This window comes from Lissotriton helveticus, chromosome 7, assembly GCF_964261635.1.
Source record: "Lissotriton helveticus chromosome 7, aLisHel1.1, whole genome shotgun sequence".
NCBI classification, from domain to species: domain Eukaryota; kingdom Metazoa; phylum Chordata; class Amphibia; order Caudata; family Salamandridae; genus Lissotriton; species Lissotriton helveticus.
In genome coordinates this window covers 1,153,427,345-1,153,444,685 of record NC_136068.1, presented here as the reverse complement: position 1 = coordinate 1,153,444,685, position 17,341 = coordinate 1,153,427,345, and the positions used below count along the sequence as shown (strand labels likewise).

The 17,341-nt window shown below is 42.1% G+C and overlaps 1 protein-coding gene across 1 annotated transcript in view; it reads right to left on the bottom strand.

Moving 5' to 3' along the window:
* The window catches only part of LOC144770057 (ATP-binding cassette sub-family A member 10-like), a 1,719,125-nt gene that overhangs the window by 1,496,548 nt on the left and 205,236 nt on the right, over positions 1 to 17,341 (bottom strand). Inside the window, exon 6 of the mRNA XM_078654288.1 lies at positions 587 to 813. Coding sequence (XP_078510414.1) covers positions 587 to 813 — 227 coding nt within the window. The remainder of the gene's footprint in view (positions 1 to 586; positions 814 to 17,341) is intronic.

Genomic DNA, 17,341 nt, shown 5'->3' with positions numbered 1-17,341 from the left:
CATCCCTGTTAGGGCCAGCCATTTCCAATGGGGTCGCAAATTGCGAGTGGCTCTTTAATATTCTTGAGCCTTGCATTATGCGACCCCATTAGGAATTGCAATCAGTGTCTCTGACACTGTTGTACATTCCAAATTGTGACTCGCAATTGACCGCAAATTGCGAGTCGCAATTTGGAATGGTTGTACATCTGGCCCAAAATACCTGGAAATATTTCTCGAGATATAACGTAGACAAGATACTCCGAAAACTACAAAGTAAATTGACATAGTCGGAGAAACTATAACTTTACTTGTGGAAAGAGTGTAGAATCCAGTTGTGTGTAATGGTAAAACAGAGTAGTATACTATGTAGCAACAAAGTAGGAACATTGAAAATTGACCTTTAAAACATTATGTCCAGATGTCAAAATGAGTGTTTGTAACCATAAAACAATAACTCACCCTGTGAATTAACAATAGAAGGGAATATCCAGTGAACTAGAAGCAGACTAGCAGGTATGTTTTGGAGTGATAAAAGAGAAGATGACAATGGTAAAAGATAAGATGACCATCCAATTTAAGCATATTTAAAACTTTCATTACTCACCAGAAAGACATGTCACGCAAGCCCATCATCCGTAGTAATTCCTTGTGTTTCTCCTTCTCTCGTGCCACATTGAGTGTCATGAAGTATAACAGAGGGAAGAACACCATACTCAGCAGAATGGTGAACGCCCCATGTGTGAGCGGATCAATTAAGAAGGTGCCATGGAACTTCATTACTATGCCAATCGCTGACTTAAGTTCATTCCAAACTGAATGATTGGTTTTGACCTAAAAAAATAAACATTTTGCTAGAAATGTTTGTCATTTATTTAGTTTCAAGATAACAGAATAAACCAATGTATACGTTTTTATTCATTGATTAGTCATTGCTTTAAGTGTGCAACACCTTGGGAAAACTTTACAGAATCGTATTAAAGGTACTGTATTAGCATTTCAACAGCAGAACAGGAACTGTGTTTAATATACACTCCAACAGAAGCCCATAAAAATTACACAATGAAAAACAGAAAACATTCTTGCATTTGTGACACCTTAGCAATACACAACCACTGTAGGAATAGACATATTTGATGAATGGAAGTGACAGAATGCCAAGCAGGTCTCGGGTAAGAAAAAGAGAAACCAGGTGTTCCCAGTTACCAAGTAAATGAGTGGGACCCTGAGTGTCCCCATAGAAATGAGGAGCTTCTGGCGAAATCAGTAAGTCCTGACCTACTTACTCTCAATGCCTTCATTTCACCCAGGAAAGGTGAAGTCTGAATGCAAGACGCCAGATTAGTGATGTTCCAATGAATCCCAAGGCCAAAGTCATTGAATGGCAGTGGTAAAAATGATTGATGAATTGAACATTATTTAAGGAGCTGTTTGTTTGGTAGAAAGTAGAATACATTTTAAGTAAGGGGTTTAGAATGTTTTACTTTTTTTGACAATTTCATTGTAATCTATGGGCTTTTTATGGAAGGAAAGGGCTGGGCACACTGAGAACAACTATATTTTGATGGGACTTACGGTTGGCGGCGCATGGGCTTTTGTTGAAAAGAAGCACTAGGCTGGCAGGTTCGACCTGCTGGGAGTGAGTGAGCTGCTCATAATCAAGTGATTGACAGCTGTTCAGCCGCTTTTGTGTGAGCACTGTTACTCGCTCCCGGCTATATGAGCACATAGGCATGTGAGCAGGGGCCATTTTGTTTTTAGAAACTATAGCATTGAGAGTGGGGAGTGGCAGTAGCCATGTTTTGGTAATTAGAAATTATCGTTACTAGTTACGCTGAGTAGATGCTTTGTCAGCAAGTTTAGAGGGGTTTAGATATTTTGATATCTTTTGATAGGTGGCAGTCAGGGTTTTTTGGAGTTAACTTGAAGTAATCTTTATTTTGCCATTATGGTTTTCTCAGTTGAGGGTCAGAGTCTGGATGGGAAGGTTCAGGCTTTTTGGAGTTAACTTGAAGTAATCTTTATTTTGCCATTATGGTTTTCTCAGTTTAGGGTCAGAGTCTGGATGGGAAGGTTCAGGCTTCTGTGGATAAGGCTTACTTGAATTTGGCACCTCAACTAGGAAAAAGATTGGATGATTGTGTGGATAGGTTTATGCTTGCCATAAGTAAATCGTCTGACAAGCATTTGTGGTCTGTTGAGGAGTCAAAGGTAAAGGCAGGCGTGTCTACTGAGGAACAAACACAATCCAGAAAAAGAAGCGTCTGATTTGGATAAATCCCATATTGTAAGGCAACATGATGTTCCCGGTGAAAAAAGGAAACAGGCAACTTGTTTGGAGTTGGAGGATATGGCTATTGAGGCAAGAAAAAGGGGTCATAAAGTGGTTGCTTGTGATAAATCATCACGTAGTGGTGATGTTGAGATAAGTTGATCTTCTGATTTTGAGGATTCAGATCCAGAGGAAACTAGGATGAAGGGTCAAAAGAGGGACCTCAAGAAAGCTGGAGTGGTTAAAGGATTATTGGATATTTTAAGGAAGACGTGTTTGATCCTCTTCTTGGTAAGCATACTTTATCGCCTCGGTGGACCCCAGCAAATCACGAGGTTCAATATGTGGAGTATTGGGTCAGATGTGAATGCCAAAGGAAGTGAAAACTCAATTAAGGTCAGAGTGTCCATGATTAATGTTGAGTAATAAGGTGGAATGTACCTACAAGCTGGATCCTAAGATGGTGGTGCTTCTAAATAATCTGGAGGGGATCCTAGGAAGGGTCTGAATAAAGGCCTAAATGGTTATCAGGATAGATTGGTGTATGTGCTGGGTCCTTCAAAAAAGATTTTCGATATATGTTAGGAGGCATATATGAATAATGCACGCAGTAATGTAGAAAAGATGCATGAGTGGGTGCAAAGGGCAATTTGCTTGTTGGGTAGCACTAATGCAGCCTTATGTGTTGAGTGGAGGAAATGTAACTTTACGAAAATAGACTCAAATTTGGCTCAGATTGCCAATAGGGAGTCGTGGTCATAAGCCAATTGTTTGCTGTTTGGTGAAGAGTTTTTTAAGGATAGGCTGGGACGCTTGCGGGCAGCCATGCGCTTTAGAAATCTTTTAACATTTAACATTTAACATGTGTGGGAATATTCACTTAAATTCAGAAGGTTTAAAAGGTTATTAGAAATGTTTATAGGATATGGAATTACTCGGGCAGTGTGTTCTCGAGGATTTGGATCCCCTGGTTGATACCAAGCTTCCTCCCTCAGCGTCAAAGGGGAAGTGCTAGAAGCTCAAGAGGCGACAGAATGGCCCGAAGAGAGTCAGGAATATTTTGCAGGAGGCCCTATATATATATATATATTACCTACTGGCGGTCGCCAGTAGGTATATATAGTTAGGATTTTTTCTCTATGGGTTTTTTGAAAATTCTATGTCTAATAACTTTGGCGTTTGTGGACGGAATCGGCTGAAATTTTCAGGAAAATGGCACATTTTGTTTCTGAGCAGCCCTTGAAAATTTGGGGGGGGTTCGTCCAGTGGGGGCCGAGAAAAAAGGGGGGTCCCAAAACGTGTTTTTAACATTGAGTTTTCCATAGGGCGGTTGGCCTCACTTTTAGCCCGAACGGCTGAATGGATTTGCACGAAACTTGGCAAAATTGTAGGGACTGGTAGCCCGATGTGCCTTTTGTAGGTCTCAATATATGTGCTCCAGTGGATTTTGAGAAATTAACGTTTAAAAAAAGATATATATCTGTAACAGCGGACCGGTTAGCGCTCTGGTTCGCGGACTTTTCGCGCAACGGAGCTTTGTGAAGCGAAGCTGATTGGTTCTCCGGCGTCTGTCAACATTCCAAACAGTCCGTAGCGGCCGCCATCTTGTCTCTCGGTAGGATCGAGAGACAAGAGGAGGTCAAAACAAAGGGGGAAATAACTATAAGGGGGCATAGTAGATCCTCGCTGACCCCCTAGGTTTGATGTGGAGGTTTTAAAAGGGCCCCGCGGGGCAAAAAAAAATAATAAAAATAATAATCGAACGGCTGAATGGATTTGCACGAAACTTGGCAAAATATTAGGGACTGGTAGCCCGATGTGCCTTTGCTAGGTCTCATTATATGTGCTCCAGTGGATTTTGAGAAATTAACGTTCAAAAAAAGATATATATCTGTAACAGCGCTCCGCTTCGCGTAACGGAGGTTTGCGAAGCTGATTGGTCATTCTGTCACTGGGCTATAGTTGGGCTACATCTGGCTGATATTTGGGCTACATTTGTTTTTTTGTGTGTCTGGCGGCCATCTTTGGGCTACATTGGGCTACATTGGGCTTCATTGGGCTACATTCGGCTAATTAGCAAATAGCTCATCGCAAACTAGGAATGGTAAAGAATCGCTATTTATTCCTTAAAGTTCGCTATTTAGGAAATGCAAATAACTTTGATGATACATATGGCGGTTCATCTCTAACAAGATAAGAAGCATAGGGATAGATTTATGATGACTGGCGCATCACCAGGGATGTGTTAGTCATTCTGTGCCGCTGTTCCGTCACCTATGGTGTGCTGCATTTACAATGCGGCGCATCACGGGGCAAAAACAGCACAGATGCGTGATGTATCTGTGCCGTAAAGGTGGCGCATTGCTGGAGTTGTATCGCAAGTGTGATGAAGCTCCAGCAAGGGTCGGGGGTGCCCCTGTCGCAGGGTTTCTGTTCTCACACAGAACTGTGGACAGAGGATTGGAACCTCGGCGAATTAGGGTGTCCCAAAACTCACGTTAGTAATCAAAAACTATTTAGCAAGCTAGGTACAGTGTCACATTGGATATAACAAACTCTCAATGTTTAGACAATCCAGAATATGAACTTATAGTACCTCAGGATACGTGGAACTCATGAACAGTCGGTCGTTATATATTTCTTAGAAACCAGAACATGGAGTTAAGAAGAACACATGTGTATTTGAAATGTTTATTTACTAATGCCGTCTTCTCAGGCGTAGTACCTTAGATAATAAAAGTACACATATTATCAGTAGCAAAATTACCAGCATAGTTACTAGTACATAAAAAGTGAATGGTGATAGTATGTTAACATGCTGTAAATGAATAAGAGTTAGCAACACTTATAAGCAGCCGCGGGCCGTGGAGGGAGTTACGGTGAGGCAGGGAGGCGGGGAGGGGGAGAAGCAGGGTGGAGAATACAAGTACACATATTATCAGTAGCAAAATTACCAGCATAGTTACTAGTACATAAAAAGCGAATGGTGACAGTATGTTAACATGCTGTAAATGAATAAGAGTTAGCAACACTTATAAGCAGCCGCGGGCCGTGGAGGGAGTTACGGTGGGGCAGGGAGGCGGGGAGGGGGAGGGGCAAGGTAGAGAGGGCTCCACCCTGCTTCTCCCCCTCCCCGCCTCCCTGCCTCACCGTAACTCCCTCCACGGCCCGCGGCTGCTTATATCTCACCCTCCCTAATACACATATTATATTATTTGCTAAGAAGGTCTCTTTGTGTTGGTTTAGGGCGTGCCCATACTTTAGTGTCTTAGATTTGAAGGAATCACATCAGCATACACCAGCTCTCTCTTCATGTGAACCGCATCAACTGTTGTGTATGTGTGTTCGGCAAAGCAATATAAAACCCGCCTCATGCCCAGAATTGGCAGAAGTTGCACTTATGTTATGAGTATGAAGTCGTGGAGATCAGACCTCATAACAATTCTGTATCGTGTTGTTCTTGAAACTTTAGCACTCGCTGTACAGATATAGTTTAACAAGTAAAGCAGATAGTAGACCAATAACATATTATTCTCATGTAAACCACGATGAACTACTAGGTGGAAAGCTAAAGCAACAACTAAATGTCGTGTGCAGAAGTTGCAAAAAAGGAAAAATGGCGTTTAAACCGGTAATGAGCCCATGCTAACTTAACACGGTGTAAAGATATCCAGGACCTAGATGACACCTCCCCATGATCCGGAAACGAACTGAATAAGATAATAGAAGTGCCATCTCATGAGAGCAGATTGCAAGTTTATATGTGGACGGTCCGCAAGGTAAAGCATTAAAAACTAGGAAAATTCAATGCTAAAGAAAAATAAAACAGCCAAGTACTTTATCGAGTCTTAAGCCAATAGGCAAGGTAAATAATAAAAACTTGACAATTAAGTCAATGAATTGTCAATGAAATGCTAGTACTCAGCATATGAAACATGAAAAAGGTCTATGACATAAGTGTGTATGCAAAATAAGCTGCAACAGCCTCCAACAGGAAGTCACCGTCTTCATCCGAAAACAGTTCAGCCATCCAATTTAAAAGCGGAAAAGAACATACGTGCTCTCCCAGCACCGGATCCTCTATCACCATCAGAGGACAGCTCGGTGGGTTTTCAAGAAAGCTGTGTTCCAAGAAAGACTGTGCTGCCGCCAGTAAATTCCAGGGACCAAGTAGTCCATGCATCAATGCCACAGCCATAATCCTTTCGCCAGGACAAACCAACTCGTGAGTAATGATAGGAGTCATCAGCTGATTAAAGTCGACGTCAGGAGAAACCGGTCCGCAGAGACACAAATCAATGGCCCAATCGAAATCACAGGTCAGGCAGTGAAATACAGGCTGGACACAGGTGAAGTAGGAGAACCGAAAAGATAATCCATATGCCGTGCTTAATATCGCCAACGGCATTGTGCCATAATATTCTAGCATGCGATTGCGGAACAGTGTCAGCAGCTGCAGGGTCGGAGGTTGCATAGGAGGGACATCCATATTTAAAAATGTAAAAAAGCACAAGAGCGTCCGCTGGTAATGCAAGTAAAAATGCAATCCACGAACCAGAGTGGAGAAAATGGAATGAAAGGGAGCAGGGATGACTCCAAAGATTTTCTCAAATGAAGTCACGAGACCACTGGTAACAACTTTAAAAAAGTGTGCCAGGGATTTTGTGGAGGATGCGTTAAAGATAGTCGGAAACATGTTGCTGAAATTGAAAGGCAAAGCTGTGTACGGGTGTTCGCTATGTGAAGTACGAAAGTTTCACGGGCCGAACTCAAGGCCACCTCTCTCTGAGACAAAAGAGCTCTTATTCTTGTCATGCCGTTGAAACGTGTCCCAAGGTTGGTATTTGTGGCCAGATTGAAAACTCCCTATGTTCATGTGTGGGAGGAAATAGAACATTTCTGCAGCAAATAACCCGTTCACTTACTGTTACGATAAAAGGAATACTTTTAATTAACTCAGAACAATCTTCATTATTGAGCATCAAATAACTACCATTTTCCAACAACTTGAACGTGGGGATGATAGCAGGAACTGGCGTGCCTTGCAACACGCAAGCCATATTTGGTCGGTGTTTGTTGCATGAATCGTGTAACTGTATGTGCCTACACATTAGTGAATGATCTGGCGTCTCAGTGCATTCCTCTCCATTCAGATAAACTTCTTGATCATCTTTGAAACATCTGTATGTGTATGGAAGCGACCAGACCTCATGAACAAAAGCACTACCTAAAGGTTCATAAAGACCTATTGGTATATATTTCATACAATTTGAAAACTTATATAAAGCAAAAGGCAGCGTTATTAAACCGTGGATAAGGCATGTTGCCAAAAAACCCGCAATCCTCTGCTGATGATGTCACTGAGCATGTCATGAATGATGTAATATGTGACATCATCAGTAGTGGATTATGGGTAATAGTATCTCTAGTTTACTCCCCTATAGCTGTCTTTCTTTTAACATAAGTGTGTGTTTCCTTCCCTTATACTTACTGTTTTTGGTTCGCTTCCAGTTCGCATACCAGCGAGCGAACTAGGAAGCGAACTAAGAGAAATAGAGGTTGGCACAGTTCCAAATATTGTACCAATTTTTTAATAACGGGGAGGTAGTTCTGAAAAGAACTTTTTTTTTTATTTTTCTGAACATTTTTTTAATGTTTTTGAATTTTTCGGAACAGTTTTATATTTTTTTGGGTTTTTCTTGGAGGGGGCAATGAAAACGATTCATTGTAAAGGGCTCAACAGGAGCAACAAAACAAAAAAAAGAAGTATTTATTATTTTGGGCGTTTCGGACAAACTTGCATATGATAGTCAATAGCTCTGTTGATCAGAGTGATGCTTCTTTCTCTGTAGGAAATGAATCCATCGCAAAATACGCAGGTGTGTTTTACTTCACCAAATCTCATTTGTATATTTGGCACCATCTCCCTGCCCTCTGGTCCCGTTACTTCCGGTACAACAGATCTTCTGGCCATAATAGGGAGATTATCTAGGTCGTTCCGAAACTGTGCAGCACTGTAGTTGTTAGGATGCCACCTAGTCATATGGCGATGCATTGTGTAGTTTCCGAAACTGTATTTTTTGTCGGTCCCTCTGGACAGTCTATCTTGACATATAAGGCAAGTTACGTATCTTGCATTTACTTTTTTCTGACCTTTGGGAATTTTAAAAAATTGCCAAATGAAGTTTTCTTTCCGGTGAGACGTCTTGGGCTGCTCAGGCAAAAACTGCCTCTCTTCGTGCTCGTCCTCCTGTTCCTCTTCTTCTTCTTCTTGTTGAATTACAACTTGAGCAGGTGGTCCTCTCTTCCTTGGAGGTGGTGGAGGTGGTGGGGAAGCACCAGCTGAAGCTACTAAAGAAGCCATTGCTCAGTGATCACAAAGGGTCTTTCTCTCACAATGATGAAAGTCAGAGTGAGGAAAGAAGGAGGGATTTTCATCATTTGGGAAAAACAAGAGTTCTCAACCAATCAAAAGTGTTCATTTTAGATTATATGACCTAGTCTTACATCATTAGGAAACCAAAAGTGAAATGAACCAATGAAAAGTGTTATTACCAAGTCACATGACTTGCTGTGTTTACGTTAAGCGCTTTGCAGGGCCTCCCGGTTTGCTTCCAGAAACCTGCGCTTTGGCACTCGCTTCGCGTACCAGTTCGCTAACGTAGCACGTCATATGACGTATCACGCGACAACGTGGAACGTCATGCGGACGGGAGGCGTCACGATGTTGTTTTCTAACGCGGCACTTGCGGTAAAGAAACGTTTACCGGCTCGCGGTCTATTTCGCGGCATCAAGGTCAGCTAACGGGAAGCTTCCCGATTCGCGAAGCGGGAACGAAGAAAAAAAAATATTTAAAAAAAAAATTATTCATAAACATATAAAATATATTTTTGGATTTAAAGAAGAATACATTTTACAGCTACAGATATTAGCTGTTAAAAAACCAATGAAATTCACAGAAAAAACCATAGGTTATAGACCATATATAGTTAGGAATTAGCATTTACAAAACCTTGAAAATTCACTGAAAAAACCATAGGTTATAGACCATATATAGTTAGGAATTAGCATTTAGAAAACCTTATTTTACTCACACAAAACCATTGAAATTCCATATATAGTTAGTTGCACTAACTATATATCGCGCACCCGCAATCCACTGCTGATGATGTCACATATTACATCATTCATGACATGGTCAGTGACATCACTGATGACATCACTGATGACATCTCAAATGACATCACTGATGACAACATCCAGTGACTGTATGTTTCTGTAAAGTTAAAATATGTCTTAGATATTGAAGAATGAGTGGATGTATAAGTGTCTGGATGAAGGATTTAGTAGGTGCGTGACTGACTGTATGAGTGAGTGATTAAATGTGTCTCACTGAATGCATGGGTTAGTGACTAAACTGTCTTAATTTGTGCATCATTATGTCTGTTGTGATGTAAACTGCTGCATGTGTTGATCATTAGCTATACGAGAGGCTATATGTGTTATTAATTGGTTGCCCAAGTATTTCTATGGGAGATTGAGTTTGTGTGGGGGTGGCTGGGAGGTGTGTGACTCTGTGCATAGATGTGTGAGCAGTTGATTCACTAGGTGTATGAGTTCAAGAGTGCATGTGGAAAAAGCTACATGGGCGGTTGACTGTGTGCATGAGTGTATTGATGAGTGAATGGATATCTCAATGCTACATGTCATAGTAAGTACATATGTAAAACACAGTACATGTGAGAGTTGGCATATATAAATAACTGTGCATGAGAGCCACTGAATGTGTGAGTGGCTGTATGGATCATTGTGAACTTGTATCAGGGATTGTATAAGAGAGTAAATATGTGTTAGTATATGTTTGAATAAGTAAGGTGTGTATAACTGTATAGTTGAGGAAATGGAGGTGAGATTGTTTCTTTGCATGACTGACTAGGTGTGTGAGTAACTCCATGGATGAGTGACAGTGTGTGAGTGTCTGTATACACTGAGTGTATCTAAGGTTATATTAGAGTCTGAAGAGGTTTATCGTATTAGCACAAGAATGATGTCAAATGAGATGTCATCAGTGATGTCATCAGTGATGTCATTTGAGATGTCATCAGTGATGTCATCAGTGATGTCACTGACCATGTCATGAATGATGTAATATGTGACATCATCAGCAGTGGATTGCGGGTGCGCGATATATAGTTAGTGCAACTAACTATATATGGAATTTCAATGGTTTTGTGTGAGTAAAATAAGGTTTTCTAAATGCTAATTCCTAACTATATATGGTCTATAACCTATGGTTTTTTCAGTGAATTTTCAAGGTTTTGTAAATGCTAATTCCTAACTATATATGGTCTATAACCTATGGTTTTTTCTGTGAATATATATATATATGTATATATATATATATATATATATTCTTTCATGCCAAACTTCGATCAAAGAAGGCGCTGACTCCGTGAATCTGAATCCAAACTTTATTCCTTAGCTCAGTTGCTGCTTAGACGCGTTTCGGCGTTACCGCCTTGTTCACTACATCTGCCATTCTGGTAAGGACATACTTATAGGTACATGCACATGGGTGTGTCTCTTAATTAGTGTAACAGGTTTAGACTGGGTGTTGCCATGGTTACATTCTGGCAAGCCTGTCTTACACAAACTCTTAACACATTAAAGTACACATAACGATCATTTGTTTAGGGAACAGTTTTTACATATTTTTGATTGAAAATCACCAATAACTTGTAAATTATACCCTTCTCGCCATTCAGAATGTTAAACTAGTGACATCTGAATTAAGGTTTATAGTGAAATTTTTTAAAAAGATAATTTAAAAAAAAAAAGTGCAAACAAACGAGTGAAACGAAATTAAGTTAACACAGTGTGCTACAAGAATTTGAAGGTCCCTGCCATCGAAGTTCCAAAATAAAGGTCCTGCACTAGTAGCCCATCTGGTTTGCCTGTTGTCTATTCACTCGGCAGCGCCATGTAGACGCTCAGGACGCGCACAAGGAAGGTTCCCCTGCGACGCTCCACCGAGGAAGGCTCCTGCAGCTCCCGGCCACCCACCACTACTCTTTTTCTCCAAGGTAAGGTTACTAGAGAGTACAGTGTGAAGGTAGAGCTTTAGTTTAAACAGTAATTATATATAATCGTATTGACAAAGCCTGTTTGAGTCTGCAGTGGCTCTGTAGGTTACACTCGCGGCCGTGTGATGGCTAAAATCCCCGTTTATTTGGTGTAGGGTTTATCAATCAATAATTTACGTGTTTAGTCACATTTATTGCACACACATCGGGGCTAGAATTGGCGCGATTCAGTCGATTCGGGATAGCACATTGGCTACCGAACCAACAAGAAGATGACAGGCAATATCAAGGAGGCCCTTTATATGAAAACGCATATGTGGTTTAACTCTAATTAGAGTGCGTGGCTTGGGGGACACTATGCAGATATGTGCTGCTGTGTTACTCACTGTGTAAAACTAAAATGCTGGCATAGTGGTGTAAACTACTGACATAGCCATGACTGTAGTGTGCTTTAAGTGCCCATGTGAAATCCCGTGAATGTAGTGGTTCGTGAACAGCAGATGTTTTACGAATGGTTCTCAGGGAGGAGAGGAGACATAAGTTTCTTCAGAGGTGGACGCTTAAGGCTTCGTCCGCATTCAAACCGAATGGGATCTTGGAGTTTAACAGTATGATATACCTTGACTCCAAACGGCGTAGCGCCAGTAGGCGGTTGCCACCTCTGATGCTTTTTGGAATGCTATCAATCACAAAATATCGGATGTTACTAGCATTCCCTTCGTGTGCCTCATGGATGTGCCTGGCTACTGGGTATGCCGGATCATTATTCGAGATGGCTCGCAAGTGCTGTAGAATCCGCACATGTGCTGGATGGATTGTTGAACCTACGTATCTCTTACCGCATGTACATTCCAATACGTATATTGCAAAATCTGTTTTGCAAGAGAACGCGTCCCTTAGTGTGTATGGATATTTTCTAAATGGAACGTGAACTGAGGTAGTGTTTACGCCATGAGTGCACGCCTTACACTTAATGCATTTTTTGAAACCTTTTTGGGAATTTAGCCAATTTTTAGTCTTTTTGAGTATTGGGGCGTTACAGACCAGTTCATTCCTCATGGATTTTGCCTTCCTGAACGTGATCAAGGGGTGTTTTCCCACAGTTTCCCCTATGCTTGCGTCCCCCCGGACCAAAGGCCAGTGTCTTCTCAGGATTTTCCGAAGGTTAGTGTGATATCGGTTATACCCAGTTATCAATCTTGGTGGTGTTTTTTCATTGGAGTTCTCATCTTTCACCACCTTTTTGGGGAAAATTAGACCTTTCCTGTTTTTAGCACTGCATTTTGCTTCAGCTCTCTGGCACGTGGTTTCAGTGTATCCCCTATTCCTGAGTCTTTTAAATAAATCTTGTTTGGCACTAGTGAGTCCTTCAGAGGTGCTGCAATTACGTGTCATTCTAAGGCACTCTGCATATGGAATTGACTGTTTTAGAGGTGTAGGGTGGAAACTGTGGGCATGGAGAAGGGCATTGCCTGCAGTCGGTTTTCTGAAAGTGCGGGTCTGTATCTTGTCATTCTGTACATATAGCTCAAGATCAAGAAATTGGATATTTACAGCGCTAATGTTACATGTAAATTTTAAATTAAGCATGTTATCATTTAGAGTTAGTACAAAATTCTCTGCATCTCTATCGTTGCCCTGCCACAGGATAAAGATGTCGTCGATATACCTCTTGTACATCACGACATTGTTTTGCATGATCTCAGAGTGCTGGACTTTGAGTACCTGCTCCTTCCACCAGCCCATATGCAGATTTGCTAAGCTGGGGGAGAAGCAAGTTCCCATTGCCGAGCCCTGCAGCTGTTTGTAATGTAATCTGTCAAAAATAAACGTGTTATTTGTAAGACACCACTCTGCCATTTCTAATAACATTTTCGTGTGATTGTATAGTTCAATAGGTCTTTTTGCCAAGTAGTTTTGCATGGCTTTCAATCCATCCTGGTGTCTGATACTGGTATACAGGGATTGTACATCTAATGTCATAAAGTGATAGTTGTCTTGCCATTTTATGTCGAAGATTTTTGACAAGAAATCCCCAGTGTCCTTAATGTATGCCGGGAGTTTTTTAACTTCAGGTTGCAAGAAAGAGTCAATGTAAATGCTTGTTTTTTCAAAAAGGCTACCAATTGCCGATATTATTGGCCTTCCAGGTGGTGTTTCTGCATTTTTGTGCACCTTAGGTATCAGATATAGTTGAGGTGTTACCGGGTAGTCATTCTTGAGATAGTTGAATTCATCTTTGTTGATGAGGCCCATTCCTTTCCATCTATAAAGCTCATTGTGATACTTCTCTTGGATTCCCACATTGTGTGTTGGGCTTATTCTCATGTAGCAGTCTTTGTCTTGAAGTTGAGTGCAAGCCTCTTTGTTGTACATGTGTAAGGGCCACAGCACAACGTTGTCCTCTTTGTCCGACCACCTTACCACGATGTCCGATCTTGATTTTATTTTTGTCATTAGGTTGTTGTATTTTCTTTTGTGGTCATCATTTTCTTTCCAATGTTCTTTTGTACTTTGAGAGGACAATTCTTTTAGGTCTTTGATGACATTGTCTGAGAATAGATCTAGATTGTCTTTGGGCATCATCGGCATGAATACTGACTTTGGTTTGTAATCCGTTGTTACTGTTTCATAGATATTTAGTTCAGATGCGATTGCTGCTCCGCTGGGTGATATCCCATCACCTCCTATATCTTGTTCCAAATCAATCAAGTTTCGCAGAGCCTCCATGTTGGCCACTGTCAGACTCTGACTGTTGTTCTCCATCTGCATAGTTGTTGTCGGACGTTTGCTGATATTTGTGAAATACTTTTGTAATTTTAGTTTTCGAATATATTGAAACAGATCTATGCGTGTTTGGGCATAATCAAAGTTTGTATTAGTGCAGTATGTCAAACCAAGGGTTAAAATTTCAAGTTCTTGTGTATTCAGCTCCATATCTGTTAGGTTAATGACTGTGTTATCACTTTTGTTTTGTACTTCCATTATCGGCGTTTGTGGCGTCTGTTTTGTGGTTTGTTCTGTTGTTGATTTTGGCCTCGTTTTTCTCCACCGTCTGTTTTTTCTCCTACGGCTTTTTGTTGCTGTTTTTGGTTTTTGTTGTGATTCTTGCCTCGGCCAGCCCCCCCATTTTGTTTCGAAGGGAACCGTGGCCTCAGTGTCCTGAGGCGCTGCATTCTTAAAAAAGCCAGTTCTTGAGCCGGAGTCGGTGGTGGGCCTACTCTGCCAGTGCTATACATATATATATATATATTTAACTACTGGCGGTCGCCAGTAGGTATATATAGTTAGGACCTAGTTACCATAGGAAATTCCAAAACATTCTATTGTCATCAGTGATGTCATTTGAGATGTCATCACTGATGTCATCAGTGAAGTCACTGACCATGTCATGAATGATGTAATATGTGACATCATCAGCAGTGGATTGTGGGTGCCTACTGGCGATACCCAGTAGGTATATATAGTTAGGATTGTTTTCCATAGGGAAATCGCAACATTCTATTGGGTATAACTTTGGCGCCGGTTGAGGAATCTTCCTGAAATTTTCCTTAACTTTACCTCGCGGCGCTCCGCTCCTTCCCTGAAAGTTTGGGGGGATTCGTCAAGCGGGGGCTGAGATAAAAGGGGGGTCCCAAAACGTGTTTTCCCCATGTTAATTTCCATAGGGCGGTTGGACTCACTTTTAGCCCGAACAGCTGAATGGTTTTCCACCAAACTTGGCAAAATTGTAGAGACTGGTAGCCCGATGTGCCTTTGCTATGTCTCAAGATATGTGCTCCAGTGGTTTTTACGAAAATTAACTTTGAAAAAATATATCTATTGATCTATTGTTTCTCACAGAAACCTGGCTGAATTCCAACTCTGGGCCGGACATAGTTGCTTCTCTTCCTGCGGAATATACTATGGTTCATTTGGATAGCATTGGAGGCAGAGGTGGGGATAGCGTTGGAGGCAGAGGTGGGGGGATAGCAATAATTTTCAAACAGCCATTGACTTGCCAACTTGAACCCTTTCCCATCGCCGAAGGCGAGATAGGAGCCTTCTCCATCAAGGCTAACACGGGGAATATGGTGAATGGCCTACTGATCTATCGTCCTCCGGGCCCCTCTACCCAGTTCATTACCTGCTTGACTGATGGCATCACGGAGACTGCCCTACGTAGGGATAAGTTTCTGCTTCTAGGCGATCTTAACATCCACTTAGATAATCTAGCAGATAAAGCAGTTACTGACTTCTACCAGCAACTTCTATCCCTTCAACTATCCACTGAATCTAAAGCCCCCACCCACCTAAAGGGCCATTTGTTGGATCCTATATTTGCCAACTGGGATGGTGTAAAAATCCAGTCTCCTATCCCTGTTCTGTGGTCCGACCACTTTGTAGTTCCTTTTACATTAACTGTCTCTGCAACTAATGCCCAAAAGCCCTATAACGCCAAATATCTGAGTCGGAAATGGACTACATTCTCTAAAGCCAAATTTGATTCTGCCCTCACCAAAGGTGGTAGACCAGGTGGGGAAGATGTTGTCACAGCTTCTGACAGACTTGATGAGCGCATTACCACGGCCCTGGACGCTACAGCTCCCCTCTGCCAAAAAAAACCCTATAGCAGGCCCCATAAATCGGCCCCTTGGTTTAGCGATGAACTCCGCCTAGTCAAAGCGGAATGTAAGAAACTAGAAAGACAATGGAGGATGGCGTACCTAGATCTAGCTAAACTGAAATATATAGGCAGACGCAGGGAATATCACAATCTAATCAGGCGCGCTAAAACCAATTACTTTTCAGCAGGATTGGAGAAGCCCATAACTCCACCAAGGAGCTATTTAAAATCTATAAGGAAATCTCCATGTGCAGCTCCTCTGTCGACCCTTCCTCGATCTCAGTTGAGTCCTGTAACCGCTTTGCCACCTACTTCTCTGATAAAGTGACTAATATCTACTCTGCTTTTACAGGGGGTAAGGAAAAGGCAACAGAGTTCAGGGAAAACCTTAAATTAGATGAAGGCACAAATAGGTTAGGCAATTTTGCTACTCCATCCTCTAATGAGCTGCAGCAGATTTGCCGCTCTATCAAATCTGGGTCCCCCTGTGACCCTGCATCACCGAAACTCCTTGGAGGAAGTATCGATACCCTAGAACCGTACATTAGAGATGTTCTTGACATCTCTTTTAAGACCTGCATTGTACCTAAAAAGTGGAAGCAAGCAATTGTGCTCCCGCTTCAAAAAAAATCGAACCTTAGCTGGGACAGGATGGACAACTTGAGACCTATTTCCCTTCTCCCTTACATGGCCAAGGTGGCAGAAAAGGTGGTCAATCTTCAACTTATGACCTTTGTGGATGAATCCCATCTTCTTCATCCCACGCAGTTTGGATTTCGCCCACGCCACTCCACGGAGTCTGCGCTGCTCCTGGCCACTGAGACCATCAGGCAAGGAGTTGATGAGGGACAAACTATGGCACTCATCTTGCTCGACCTAAGTGCCGCCTTTGACACTGTAGCACATTCCATCTTGCTACAGTGTCTCAACAAGGGTGGAATCAATGGGAGGGCACTTAGGTGGATACAATCCTTTCTGACGGAGAGAGGCTTTCAGGTTAGACAGGGTGAACACTACTCCAGGATGTTCAATCTTGATCAAGGGGTTCCCCAGGGCTCTGCCCTAAGCCCCACCCTGTTCAACCTGTATGCCTCTCCTGTAGCCACTATTGTGGAAAGATATGATATCCAACTTGTATCTTACGCGGACAACATGCAGTTGGCCATCTCCCTATCACGGGCACCCGGAATTGCGGCTGCCAACTTCAGTGCTTGCATGCAGGAGCTAGCCTACTGGATGTCTAACAACTGCCTGAAGTTGAATGGCTCCAAGACTGAAGTGCTCGTGGTGGGGGGGGGGTCCATCTGTGTGGTCCTCAACATGGTGGCCGGACTGTTTGGGCCCCACTCCTGCGCCATGTCAACAGGCCAAAAACCTAGGGGTACTATTTGACTCCGAAC